General features: G+C 28.7%; 3 protein-coding genes across 15 annotated transcripts in view; 1 reads left to right on the forward strand and 2 right to left on the reverse strand.

The window, feature by feature from the left end:
- Nucleotides 1-228: 228 nt before the first annotated feature.
- Nucleotides 229-2,369, reverse strand: LOC124954362 (translationally-controlled tumor protein homolog). Of its 4 annotated transcripts, none has more exons than XM_047507194.1 (6): nt 2,216-2,369; nt 1,714-1,784; nt 1,439-1,626; nt 1,088-1,357; nt 800-848; nt 229-745 (listed from the first exon to the last, which is right to left on the reverse strand). In XM_047507194.1, the coding sequence occupies exons 1-4, from the start codon at nt 2,241-2,243 to the stop codon at nt 1,126-1,128; spliced, it is 519 nt and encodes a 172-aa protein (XP_047363150.1). In that variant the 5' UTR covers nt 2,244-2,369; the 3' UTR covers nt 229-745; nt 800-848; nt 1,088-1,125. The 4 variants fall into 4 exon arrangements, with proteins under 4 accessions (XP_047363150.1, XP_047363149.1, XP_047363151.1 ...); XM_047507193.1 differs by having other exon boundaries at nt 229-749; XM_047507195.1 differs by having other exon boundaries at nt 229-753.
- A 792-nt stretch (nt 2,370-3,161) lies between these two features.
- Nucleotides 3,162-5,366, forward strand: LOC124954357 (la protein homolog). Its single transcript, XM_047507180.1, has 7 exons — nt 3,162-3,489; nt 3,699-4,052; nt 4,133-4,275; nt 4,356-4,440; nt 4,537-4,764; nt 4,863-4,995; nt 5,231-5,366. The coding sequence occupies exons 1-7, from the start codon at nt 3,325-3,327 to the stop codon at nt 5,314-5,316; spliced, it is 1,194 nt and encodes a 397-aa protein (XP_047363136.1). The 5' UTR covers nt 3,162-3,324; the 3' UTR covers nt 5,317-5,366.
- Nucleotides 5,367-7,049: 1,683 nt separating this feature from the next.
- The window catches only part of LOC124954354 (neuroligin-3-like), a 172,305-nt gene continuing 166,002 nt past the window's right edge, over nt 7,050-13,352 (reverse strand). For 9 of the 10 annotated variants that reach the window (XM_047507165.1, XM_047507170.1, XM_047507169.1 and 6 more), the window contains 4 exons: nt 13,199-13,352; nt 9,759-10,032; nt 9,518-9,664; nt 7,050-9,322 (listed from right to left, as the gene is read on the reverse strand). The exon at nt 13,199-13,352 is cut by the window's right edge and continues 291 nt beyond it. In XM_047507165.1, coding sequence (XP_047363121.1) covers nt 8,595-9,322; nt 9,518-9,664; nt 9,759-10,032; nt 13,199-13,352 — 1,303 coding nt within the window. In that variant the 3' untranslated portion in view covers nt 7,050-8,594. The remainder of the gene's footprint in view (nt 9,323-9,517; nt 9,665-9,758; nt 10,033-13,198) is intronic. The other variant, XM_047507171.1, reaches the window with a different exon arrangement.

Consider the following 13,352-nt stretch of genomic DNA (forward strand, 5'->3'; position numbering starts at 1 on the left):
GAATCAAATTACAGAAAATAAAAAAGAAAGAAAAAAATGTAGAATTACACCGTCTTACTTCTATAAACGTAATATAACAGTTTAGTACAATAAATTTTATAGATATATGTAATAAAAAAATTAGATCTGTGTGGAATGAGGGAAGATGTCAATTATTAAATGCTTCATTGGTCTATTTTCTTTTTAATCGAAGATGTCAAAAAATTCGTGGTAAGTAATTAAAGATAATTATTATGGAAAACATTCTTTTTCTCATTTATTCATGATGGACATTATGTTGAGTACGGTTCAAGAATAATTATCGATTGTAGATATTATTGATATTAACAATAATTATAGGCATTATAATATGCGCTGTGACTTTTGTTATCGCTGCAAGTTCTCTTTCCCCATCTTCCATATTTCTTCTTTTTGTTATTATTTTTTTTTAATATATCAATATATATATATATATTTATATATATATATATATATAAATAAAACCATTGGACAGAGCACCAAATAATAAAAAAAAAGGAGATCCTTTTAAATTTGTCACAAATTATTCAAAAAAAATTATCATAGAAATTAATTTTCACTTTTCTCATCTACACTCCTGTTGTAGATTATATACAACTGGTTTTCCTGTGAATACACATTTTACATTATAGAAGAAATAATTCAACTGCACTGTTAAATTATTGCCCTTGGAAGTAATATCTTTCAGTATATATCTGTAACTAAATCTCACAGTTTATATATATATATATATATTTATATATATATATATATATATATATATATATATATATATATATATGTTCATTTATTTTTTTCTTAATTTGTGTGCAGTCTTAATTCCAGTTTATCTGAAATTAAAAATTTTTTTTATTTATATGAAACAAAAAAATAATATATATTATATATATTGATATAAATTGTGTATGTGGTACGAATAGACGCTTCAACGAGATAATGTTGTAGCGGGAATTTAATTTACCCATTTTTTTCTAACATGAAGTGCAGTGCCGTACAATTGCACGGCATAAAACATGAAAGAGTTCATGTACACACACATAATTAATATTATTACATATGATATACTTACAAAATTTTACCACAATTTGTTGAATATCTAAGAATTATTTAGAATTTTTCTTCATCAAGTCCATGTTTAAAGAACATCATTACAGGCACAGATTCACCATCAATTTCACGATATTCCATTAAACCAACAAGACCATCTATGTCCATTGATTCACCGGTGAAAAATTGTAATTCCTTGAATCGACCTAATATGTCTTTCATAACTTTATTCATGTTTGTTTTAAAAACTTCAACCTGATCAGGTGATTTTTCTTCCAATTTTGCCACTAATCTAATATCATAGAACATAAAATAATTAATTTCTAGAAGAAAAGAAATAGGAAAACATATACAATGCTACAATTTCACTTACTTTTTCATGTAATCTTTAAGATACAAAGTATAAGATTTTTTATCTCCAAAAGCAAACGTTTCTTGGAGACGATGATTTAACACAATATCAACACCAGATTCAACAGCTTCGTCTGTACATTCCTCTGCTTCTTCGGCAGACGGATTGAAGCCAGCAATTTCTATATCTCCAGACTTTCTGGTCACTAACTGAATACATTAAATAGAAATTCATACGTATAATAATGCACTTTCTATAAAAATATTCTAAGATACAAATAAAAATGTTAACATTACCTTGCCATATACTTCATATAAAACATCATCTATAAGTTTGACCTTATATGTATCTGAGAACATCTCGTCACCTGGAATACAAGAATATTCATTACTTCTATTAATATTCCATAAGTTATAAAAAAAAGAAAAAACATATGCTACTTATTAAGATTGATTCTATCTTTAAAATCGAAACGATTCGTTGTACGTACAAAGAGGTTATGTACGTGTAGAGTAGATTATAACAAAAAAAAAAAAAAAAAATAATAAAAGAAAAAGAAAAAACAAATACATTGGAATTTTCTATGATAATTAATAAATCTACTTTACAACAATATCGTAACAATGTCTAATATAAATATTCGAAATTACTAGTAACGCATAATATTGTTGAAAGACATATTATAACTGTCATCGTTCGATCCTGAATTTAACGTATGTTAAAAAGTAAATATAATTAATTGAATTAGAAAAATATATATCGATAATATTTATTTTTAATAAGTATATTCAAATTTACCAGTAAAAATATCTTTGTAGATTCTCATTTTGGAAGATGGAGAAAGATTAATTTGCAGCTAAAACTAAACAAGACACAGCCACCTCAAAGAACAAACCGGAAGGGAGAAGAGGACAAGTAGATGAACTATGGTCAACTACCAACTTTCTAGTATATATATATACAGGCGTGCTACCTCCTCTAACATCCGGCTAATGAGATGTTTTGACCAGGTTATAATTTAATTGTAAAAAAATTTATAACATATATTAGAATATATATAAATAATATCTTTATATTGAAAATAAAAATTCTTAAAAAAAAAAAAAAAAACAAACAAACAAAAAAAATGTAAAAACATTGGAGACAATTATATACGAAGTATTAAATAAAATAATAAAGAAAAATTTATATTGACATACCGTTATTAATTTTCATTCATTATTATTCATTTATTCGTCAAATAAATGTGAACGTTCGTCTTCTATCGAATTAAAATTAAATTAAAATCTATTTTTTTTTTCTTTTTTTTCTTTTCTTTTTATAAATTTTAAAAGATCTAATAAATTTTAATATAATATATTTTCTTCCTTTTCTTATTATTAGAACATTCAAAAAGTCTTTGTGTAACTTTCCAATTTACGAATATTTTCAACAGCCAATCACGTTTCGATCCTTCGTTACATATAGCATTCTTATATTAATAATAACATTTAAAGTTTTGTTTAATATTTCTTATCAATTGTTTTTTTTATTTATCACAAAAATTTATTATTATACATTGTTCTTTTAATTTTTCCATTTCAAAGAAATATATTAAAAGAGAATGGATTATTTGTACGACCAATCAAATTTGAGAATCAAAAGAGAACGGAAGTTAATACCTTTTAAGATAGAAAAGAGAACTTGTTATGACTACTACGTTATAACGTTAGTCTATATATATATATACGGATATATAATGGCTGTGAGATCACTTCCGCTTTTATACTCTGACGAAGAAACGTTGTTGGCGTAAGTTCAGTTCTCTCTAATTCTTATTTGTTTCAAATAATATCAATAAAGTTTTAATATTGTAACATAAAAGTTCTTTCTTACATTCGACAATATTATATCTAAAATATAACATAATGGCTAATGGTCAAGAAGAATGTAATATGGAGAAAAAGGTTACCGAAGAGGTTAAAAAGGGTAAGCCGGTAGAAAATGCAAAGGACGACGCAAAAATTGAAGAAACGAAAGAATCCACGGAACCTACGCAAGAATTATTAGAACAGATTAAGGATCAAATAGAAGTAAATATTTAATAAAACATATTTAAAATATTTCATTTATAAATTGTTTGTTTGTTTCTTTTCTTTTTTTTTTTTTTTACATATACATGTGGTTATTATATATTCTATATGTATATATATATATATATATATATATATATATATATATATATATTCTTCTCTGATAGAATTTTATTTTATTAATATTTACATTACGTTCTTTATTATAGTTTTACTTTGGAAATGTAAATATGCAAAGAGATAAGTTCCTTACGGAACAGATAAAATTAGATGAAGGATGGATACCTTTATCCGTTATGCTTAATTTTAATATGTTGGCCACTATGACTACCGATTGTGATATAATTGTAAAATCTCTTGAATCAAGCGAATTGATCGAAATATCCGAAGATAAAAAGAAAATAAGAAGATCACCTAAATTTCCTTTACCAACGTATAACGAAGAATATAGAAAGGCACAGGAAGCCAAAACAGTTTATATGAAAGGATTTCCATTAGAAAATATGAATATTCAAAAATTAAAGACATATTTTAATCAATATGAACCATATGAGAACATTGTTGTAAGTATTTCTATATTTTATATTTTTATATTCTTATATTTTATCTTTTCAATATTATTTAATATATATCAATTCTTTAGATGAGAAAATATTTGGATAAGGATAAAACGTTACACTTTAAAGGTTCTATTTATTTACAATTTAAAACCTTGGACGATGCTAAAACTTTTATGGCAAGAGATTCTATTAAATATAATGATACAGAATTAATAAGAAAATGGGCGTAAGTGTAATCTTTATATAACATTATTTTATATACAATTATTTTAGACTTAAAATACTTTGTTTTTTATTGATTATTAGGGCTGATTATAACGTAGAACGAGCCAGTGAAAAAGAAGAAAGAAAACAACGTATACAAGAAGCAAGAAATAAAAAAACAGAAGCAGTAAGTATATATATATATATATATATATATATGTAATAAATTTATATAAATATAAAAGTATTAAATTAATGATATATATATTTTTTTTTTTTACAGGCATTAAAAGATTCTAAGATTGAAACTGTAAATTTACCAAAGGGTGCTATAATTCACATGAAAGGAATGCCAGATGATTGTACAAGGGATATAATTAGAACGCGTTTTGAAGAATTTGAAATTCCTATTGCTTATATACATTTTGAGTCGGGTGACAAAGAGGCATGGATTCGTTTCCAAGAAGAAAATTCAGCCAAAAGTATTTTAGAAAAATTAACAGAAAATAAGGTAAATATCAATGATTATTTTTAATTGTGAACATTATTTAACGTAATTGTTTAATTTAATGTTATATCAAATTATATTTTTATATTTGTATTAAAAAGATATTGATCGAGGAAACTGAAGTTACCTGTCGAGTTTTGGAAAATGAAGAAGAAGAAAAATACCTCGACGAAGTTAAGAAATATATTTCTAATCTCAGGCAACGTCATAAGAGTAGAAACGAAAGTAAAAAAAGTAAGAGAATTGTCATTTAAATATAAATAATTATTGTTAAATACGTATAAAAATGTATAAATGATGACCAGCCATGCTAATACTGAGAAATCTATATAGGATTTCGTTGAGTTGAAATTATTCAAGTTACTGAAATTATTTTAAAAATTAAAAATCAAATTTTTCTTTTGTTTTTTCCCTTCTTTTTTTCTGCCTTGTAATCATTCTTATTCATGTTTAAATATTATTATTTCAGATCGCACAGGACACAAAGGAGGAAGGAAAAGGCCAGCAACTTCTCCTGCAGATCATCATCCAACAAAAACTACGGCTGTTGAGTAATCATTATTGAAATTATTTAAGATGTAAGATATATAAAAGTTGATCGATGACATTTTTTCATCATGGTTGACCTGCTGCTGCTATGTATAATACAATTCATACTACTGTAACAATTTATACATGTACAAAGCGAAGGAAGCTTTGTATATATGTTAAGAGACTTAGAAATGCTAGATTTATATATATATATATATATATATATATTTTTTTTTTTTTTTTTTTTTTTTTTTTTTTATAATTATTAGGAGATCTAATTTTTGTTTTTTTTTTTTTCCGGATAACCGAAGGGCCTGTTATATAATATAAAAATTAATTTATATATGATCCGGATAAAAGAGAAAAATAAACAAATGATCTATTATATATACAGTACCTTTAAATATGATTATTTTTCTATGGTTATCAAAATTCGTAACGATTAGGACTGTAGTAATATTTTATTATAATATAATGAATCGTTAAATAAAGTTTGTAATGATGTTCCTGACACGAGATTGTAAAATTATATTGATAAGATTTTATGTATATTTATAAATATATATGCATATATATATATATATATATATATATATATATATATATATATATATATATATATATTATACATTTATAAATATTTTTTATTTTAATATTTTTTTTTATTTAGCTTCCTGCGCCTTTCTATAATTCTCGATTGTATATCGTTAAATGAAATTATTTTGTATGATCGTTTTTATTTTCTTATTCTCGAATATTTCCGATCAATATGCTTGATTGAAAAAGAATTTTTTCACGGTAATATTGCAATCGAATAATTTCTTAGCAGGTTACAATGCAAATAATATACATAAGAATACATCGTACCGATGATTATTTATAAATAAGTGTTTATTGTTTTACAGTGAAATTAACAAATCTCGTACCGAGCCTAAGTCTCTAGTTAAATTTCACTGTCGTTTTTATTTTATTTTATTTTATTTTATTTTCGTTTATTATTATTTTACGTGCTTGATATTCTTTTTTTCTTTTTTTTTTTTTTTTTTTTTTCCACCTTTTTACGTACAATCGCAAACAATTGTTAACGTATGTATTGCGAATCATATTGGAATTGTTTGCGAATAATAATACTTTGAAAAAAATGTTTACGCTAGAGCGCAGAGTTGAAAATTATCAAAGTCGATAAGATTTGACGATTTTTTCTTTTCTTTTTTTGTCTCTTCCCCCTTCCCCCCCCCCCCCCCCCCCTATTTTCTCCTCTCTCCTTCGTATAAGTTTTTATGCTAATTACAAGAGTAATATAATTACAGGATTACGATCTTAATCATAGTTTTTCTCTTGCCTGTGAAGAAGTGTTAGAGAAGTGTCGTCACATTTACAAACGAGAAGGATTTTTTTTTTCATTTTTTTTTTTTATTTTATTTTTTTTTCTTTTTTTTTTTTTTTTTTTATTTTCATTCTGTGACGAGATCTAATTATCATCGAGAGTTTTTAGATTTATTATCGTACAGACGAACGAATATGCATTTATATTTTTCTTCATTTCTAAGAAGAAATTATCGAACATACGTAAAAAAAAAAAAAAAAAAAGAAACAAAAAGAAAAAGAAAAAGTCTCACAGATCTTGACTCGTCGTTGATCATATTTTTTTAGACGATCGAGCATGTCTCCTCCTCCTCCTCCTCCTCCTCCTCTACTTCTTCTTCTTCTTCTTCTTCTTCTTCTTCTTCTTCTTCTTCTTCTTCTTCTTCTTCTTCTTCTTCTTCTTCTTGTTTACCTTAGAATCGTAATATTCGTCTTTTTTTCCTGGATTTTTTCTTTTTTTTTTCTTCCTTTCCTTCTATCTTTTTTGTTCAAAAGGAGATATGGATTTTTTTTCGAAGTTGCAAACGCTACTACGTATTTTTTTCGAGTTAAATATAATACAGTCAATTTTATTTAAATATTTTCGAAGGCTCCCGTTAACGCACCGTCAACTGCATTCATTCACAAATTCGACTTTTCAGTTGGTCTTGGAGAAAAACGTGGGAAGAAAATAATTTTTCTATTGTTCTTTATTTTTTCTTTTTTCCCTTCTTTTTTCTCCTCTCTCTTGTTTTTCCTCTTACCTTCTTTCCTCGAGCACAGTACTATTTTCATTTTCTTGCTTTTCTTCTTTCTCTTTTTTCTTCTTCTTTTTTTTTTCTTCTTTTTTTTTCCTCTCCTTTTCCTTTGAAGAAATACACACACACACACACACACACATTCATTACACAAACGTTCATTATTTTTCTCGTATATGCATCGATATTCGATAGAGACAAGGAAATGCAAGTTATTTTAATGTTGAATTAATGAATAATGTATAAAGTCGTGTTCACGTTGCATATACTTTACTTATCTTTTTTTTTTTTTTTTTTTTTAACTCTCTTACGACGAGTTTCTTTTTTTCCTTTTTCTCGGTTTTCCTTTTTTTTTTCTTTTTTTTTTTCATTTTTTTTCCTTTTCTTTTTTCTTTTTTCCTTTTTCTTCAAGTATATAGCAACACGCAAGAGAGTACACAAGTGCATAACGTTAAAGAACACTCAAATCTTTCACTTGAGTTCCACATTATTATTATTATTATTATTATTATTATTATTATTATTATTATATTATTATTATTATTATTATTATTATTATTATTATTATTATTATTATTATTATTATTACTTTTTTTTTTCTTTTTCTTTTTCTCTTTTCTTTTTGGTTTAGAAGTAAACTTCAATGTAAAATGTACACCTTATGGCATAGTACGCGGACGAAGGTACTGATTTTCAAAAACTATTTCTCTCTCTCTCTCTCTCATACGTATATACATGCATGCATATATACTTATATAATATATACATACATACATACATACACACATACATACAGATTCTCATCCTTGCACCTTATTATCCTTAACGAAAGAAGAACACTCTTGGAACACAGTCCTGGAAGATACGATACGATCTTCCCTTTCATTATCCTTTTCTTAGAGATAATCATGACTGATTGATTGATTAATTAATTGATTGATTGATTGATTGATTGATGTCTATGAGTTCAAAAGGCAATATCAGTTGTTTCACTTTTTCTTTCTCTTTTTTTTTTTTTTATCCGACGTTAGGTTTGATTTTTGTGTGTGACTTTATTTATTTATTTTTCTTTTCTTTCTTTCTTTTTGTTTTTGTTTTTTTTTTTTTCTTTTAGAATCTAGATTGGGTTGTAGCCTCACAATCAACGAAAGTCACTCTCTTTGATCTGATGGTGCCGCCCTCTGGCGGCAACCCCTAATGCTATACAGATATCTCTTGTATCTGAACTCGTTTCTTAATGGTATTCGTATTGCCAGGTGTTGTACTGAGAGAACTGGTAGTTCTGACAGGTGGTTTTGGTGGTACTGGATCTTTATGAATAGTATTACCAGAAACATGTTGCTGTTGTTGCTGTTGTTGCTGTTGTTGTTGCTGTTGTTGTTGTTGTTGGCCCGTTTTAATATCTACTTTCATTTGTCCATCTTCGTTGACTATTTGTTGTTGTCCTTGAGATGATTGCTGTTGTTGTTGTTGCTCTTGAACGGAAGGACTCCTGGCTAAAGTCGTGTAAGATGGGGGTGGCTCTTGACTAGGTCTATTTGTATTTTCAGTAGCTTTTATCGCTACAGGTCTAGTGGTCATTGGTAATGATTCTTGTCCATTTGGTGTACAGTCCATGGCAGCTCTCTTTTTGTCACGATCACGTTGATAATAAATACCAGCGAATATGAGCATATTTAAAATGAGTAGAATCAATCCAACACCAACTGTAATTGCTAATGCCGTTGTTGTACTATAATAATGACGAGAGGCGGCTAATCTTTGAAGCAATTCGGTATCGTCTTCTGATTCCTCTAAGATTGGGGTAATATTTTCAACTAGTGTCTCGTCACCCGTTGATGTACTGCAAGCTGTTGTCGAGGAAGCTCCGCTACTTTTTGTTGTGCCCGTTAAAGGAAGTGGCGTATACCATTCGTCTCTAACGGGACCTATTAAATAAATAAAAAATATTATTTTTCAATGAAACGATGATGAATAAATTGATATTTACTAATTACTTTTGATATGCTGATACACATATAGCCTTTATATACATTTAATTTATTAAATTATATAACCAGAAATGAAAGTAATTAATTTAAAAGATTTGATATTATAGTTATGATATAAATTCAAGAGTATACCCGCATAATAATGTTCTTCCCTTTCACGAAAATGATGATGTCTCATAGAGACATCATCGTCACCTGGTCGATGAAGTTGTGGTATAAGATTTAACCAAACAGCCATTTTGTGACCGCGATAATGACTCTTCATTTTAGGTTTCAAAGCTAAACGAATGAATTATCATGATGAGATAATGTATCATTAATATATTATGGTAAAATAAATTAAATGTAATTACTTTCAATCGTTTTTACATACCTATCGTTAAATATTTTTGCGTACTAGTCTCATATTGTTCCCACGTTAGACCCCGAAAACGTGTTTTCTCTTTGGGTGTACCATAATCAACGGATTCGATTTTATGCGGCTCATTGGGGTTTCCAGTTTTTGCGAAATTCGTGAAAAACGTGAGGACGGCTTCAGCGACACCCTGATCTTGTCGAGAATAATTACGTGGAAAGAAAGTACCACCTACTACCAATGGTAATCCAAAAATATATGGAATATCCTCTCCACGTACACTACCCAAACGCTGAAAAATAAAGTCGTACGAATAAATTAAAAATTTTATATATATATATATAAATGATATTACACTCATATATATGTATGTAAAACGCATATACTCTATACTCTTTATAATCTACTTTACGCTCTCTATATATTTACATAAGTGAAACATAAAAAAAATGTTAACAATTTCATGAAGAACTTTTCTCAAGAAAATATCGAAGTAAAGAGTTATTCAAAATATAAAGTGACTTTTCTCTTGACTATTTGTCAAGTATTTACGATGTAAATACAAAGTAAGAACGTGGGTAGCTGCTCATTATAATTAGCCGTATAAATGAGAAGAGGAGCGACTTTAACGTTACGACCCCGTTCGGGCTAATGAAACTTTCTGTGTTAAAATGGGGGAGAAAGTATCTCTATCTCTTTCTCTCTCTCTCTCTTTCTCTGTCTATCTTTTTCTTTACTTAAGAAAAGGAGACGAAGAAGAGGTAGAAGGTGACTCATTTCGCTAGTTAATCTCCGAGTGCACGTAAATACGTTGGCTATAATATAGGTAACTATAGAAAGAGAGAAAGAAAGACAGACAAATATATATATATATATATAGAAAGAGAGAGAGAGAGAGAGAGAGGGAGAGGAAGAGAAAGAGAGAAGTAGAGAAACGAAGAAAGAAAATAGCTTTGGTGAAAGTTGCTAAGGAACGAAGTAAGCGTATTTGCATTCGCATTTAAAATGCATCCTCTCTTAATCTATGTTTAATCGTTGTCGTTCCTTAAAGAAATAAGAGAGTAAAGGACACTGTAATACTACGACGAAGAAGGGGAGTCCTTAAGTATCGTCAATGTTATCTTTCAAGATCCTTTTTAACTAAACGGATCGCGTGCTTTTAAATGAAATAAATGGCAACGAGAAAGGTACACCCAATCTTCTCTTCTACTATCTTATCTACTGTAATTTCAAATCAAATCTTTCACGTATAACAAGTGGTCATTAAAATCAACGATATTTATTTTCCATTTCTAAGCTTCTTTTCTACTCTTTTTTCTTTTCTTTTCTTTTCTTTTCTTTCGTTTCCTTTTCTTTTTTTTATTTTTTTATTATTTTTTTTTTTTTTTTTTTTTTTTTTTTTCTTATTTTTCGTTCAAAGGGTAATATTTAAAAATCTGGCTGCACGTTTTCATTTCCTTGTCTCTTTTGATTTTGTTTCTCTTTTTTATTTCTTTTTCATTCTACTCGCACTTTAATTTCCCAACCTTCGTTTAAATTTTCCGGGAAATAGGTAATACGGAACTAGCTATGAGTTCCGGTTTGACTCGAGCAGGAGGTAAAAGTGGGAGGCTCGAATTTTCGTAATAATTTTCTCTCGGTAAAGAGAGAGATAGAGATAGATATACATATATATGTAGAGAGAGAGAGAGAGAGAAAGAGAAAGAAATGGGGTGCCAAATATATATATATATATATATATATATATATACAGATATATACTAACACAAGCTATACAAAGTTATGAAACGAACTATCATCCTTCGTTCGTGGCTCATTTGGAAGTTGATTAAATTTCCTACCCCGTTTTATATATGACCTCGGTGTTAGAAATAGAACGATCGATTCGATGAAATCGTAAGAAATTCAATCCTCAAAAGATAGATAGATAGATAGATAGATAGATAGATAAAGTGAGAGAGAAAGAGAGAAAGAGAGAGAAAGAGGAGAATCGTATCGTGGGAAATGAAACGAATTATCTGGAAGATGGTTCTATTCGAAAGACGTAATGAATGAAGAAGATATTATATACATATATATATATATATATATATATATATATATATATATATATATATAACGAAGATTCAAGCTAATATTGGAGACGATAGTTGAAGGGGGGAGAGTAATATCAAAGGTTAAGATGAAAGTTTGGGATAAAGAGGATCTCGATTAATTTACGTCTTCCCGGTCTTCACTTTATTCTCATCCTTTACGATCATCATCATAATCATCATAATCATCATAACCATCATCATCATCATAATCATCATCATCATCATCATCATAATCATCATCAACTTGTCATTGTGATCACGTCAAGGTTCTTCTCATTTTCGTTATCATCATAACCACCATACCATGGGATAACAGTGGATCATGGATGAGAGAAACGTGATAGTTCTCCTTCTATGTAGTATCTTTCACTTCTACCGAGCGTCTTATTAAATCAGCGTCTACGTCTTGAAATCATGGCTAGCAGTTACCGTGAATGTGGCTGGTGAAACATCGAGGGTAAGAAGGGTGTGGGTAGTTCTTGTACGGGATGCTGGTAAATGTAGAGACAGTATGGTAGAGAACCAGCAAGTAAGCTAGAGGCTTCGAATATCTAACACCTTAACCGAGAAGGCCGCTAAAGTTTGCGTTGAGAAGGAACCTTCTCTATCTAACTATCTATCTCCCTTCCTCCCTCCACCCTCTCCCCTCTCTCTCTCTCTCTCTCTCTTGCTCTTATACTCGTATCCTAACTATCTCTATATCTATCCTTTTCTACCTTTGACACAAGTCGAGCTAATAGAGTAACTCAGACTTAAACAGTCCTTCCCTCTCTCTCTCTCTCTTTCTGTATATCTGTCTACTTTTGGTTTTGCCTTACTTTTTTCTTTCTTCATTCGAGAGGCTTCTTAAACGGAACTCTTCTCCTCCCTCTTCCTCTTTCTTTCTTCTTCCCCAACCCTTTCCTTCCCTTTCGACCTACCCGACCAATACTACCCTTTATCTTACTTTCAAGAATCTTTTATAAAAACTTAACTTTAGGAGGAAGGATCAAATCTTTAACTTCTGGCAAAAAGTTTTACCCTGGTATACAAATATTAAAGTAAAAATCGATACAAAGAAGATTTTTATCCCGTCGATTTTTACGAATTATTACGACGTTGTATAAATAAAAAATAATGATTAACAAGTGATATCGTTAGGAGAGAATTTAAAAAAAAAAAAAAAAAGAAAAAAAAAGAAAGAGAGAGAGAGAGAGAGAGAGAGAGAATAAAATATCCATCCATAAAGAATAATTCTTTTTTAAATTCATTTGTCAAAAGTGATTGAAAAAAAATATTCATTTGTCGAAAGAGCGAGAAACGAAAAGAATATGTCAAGAAAAAAGAAGAATGAAAGGAAGAAGGGAATGACAGAAAACGGACCTTGAGATGGCCGCTGTCCTTGGTCTGATAATCGAAGTGATAAAAATAAGTCTTGGCTCCTCTTCTGGCGTGATAAAATGCAATCCTCATAAGTGGTGCCACTGTGTGACCATCGCTAAGTGCTTCCATCGTCGAGTCACGTATTATAATAGGA

This window comes from Vespa velutina, chromosome 15 (assembly GCF_912470025.1).
Source record: "Vespa velutina chromosome 15, iVesVel2.1, whole genome shotgun sequence".
NCBI lineage: Eukaryota > Metazoa > Arthropoda > Insecta > Hymenoptera > Vespidae > Vespa > Vespa velutina.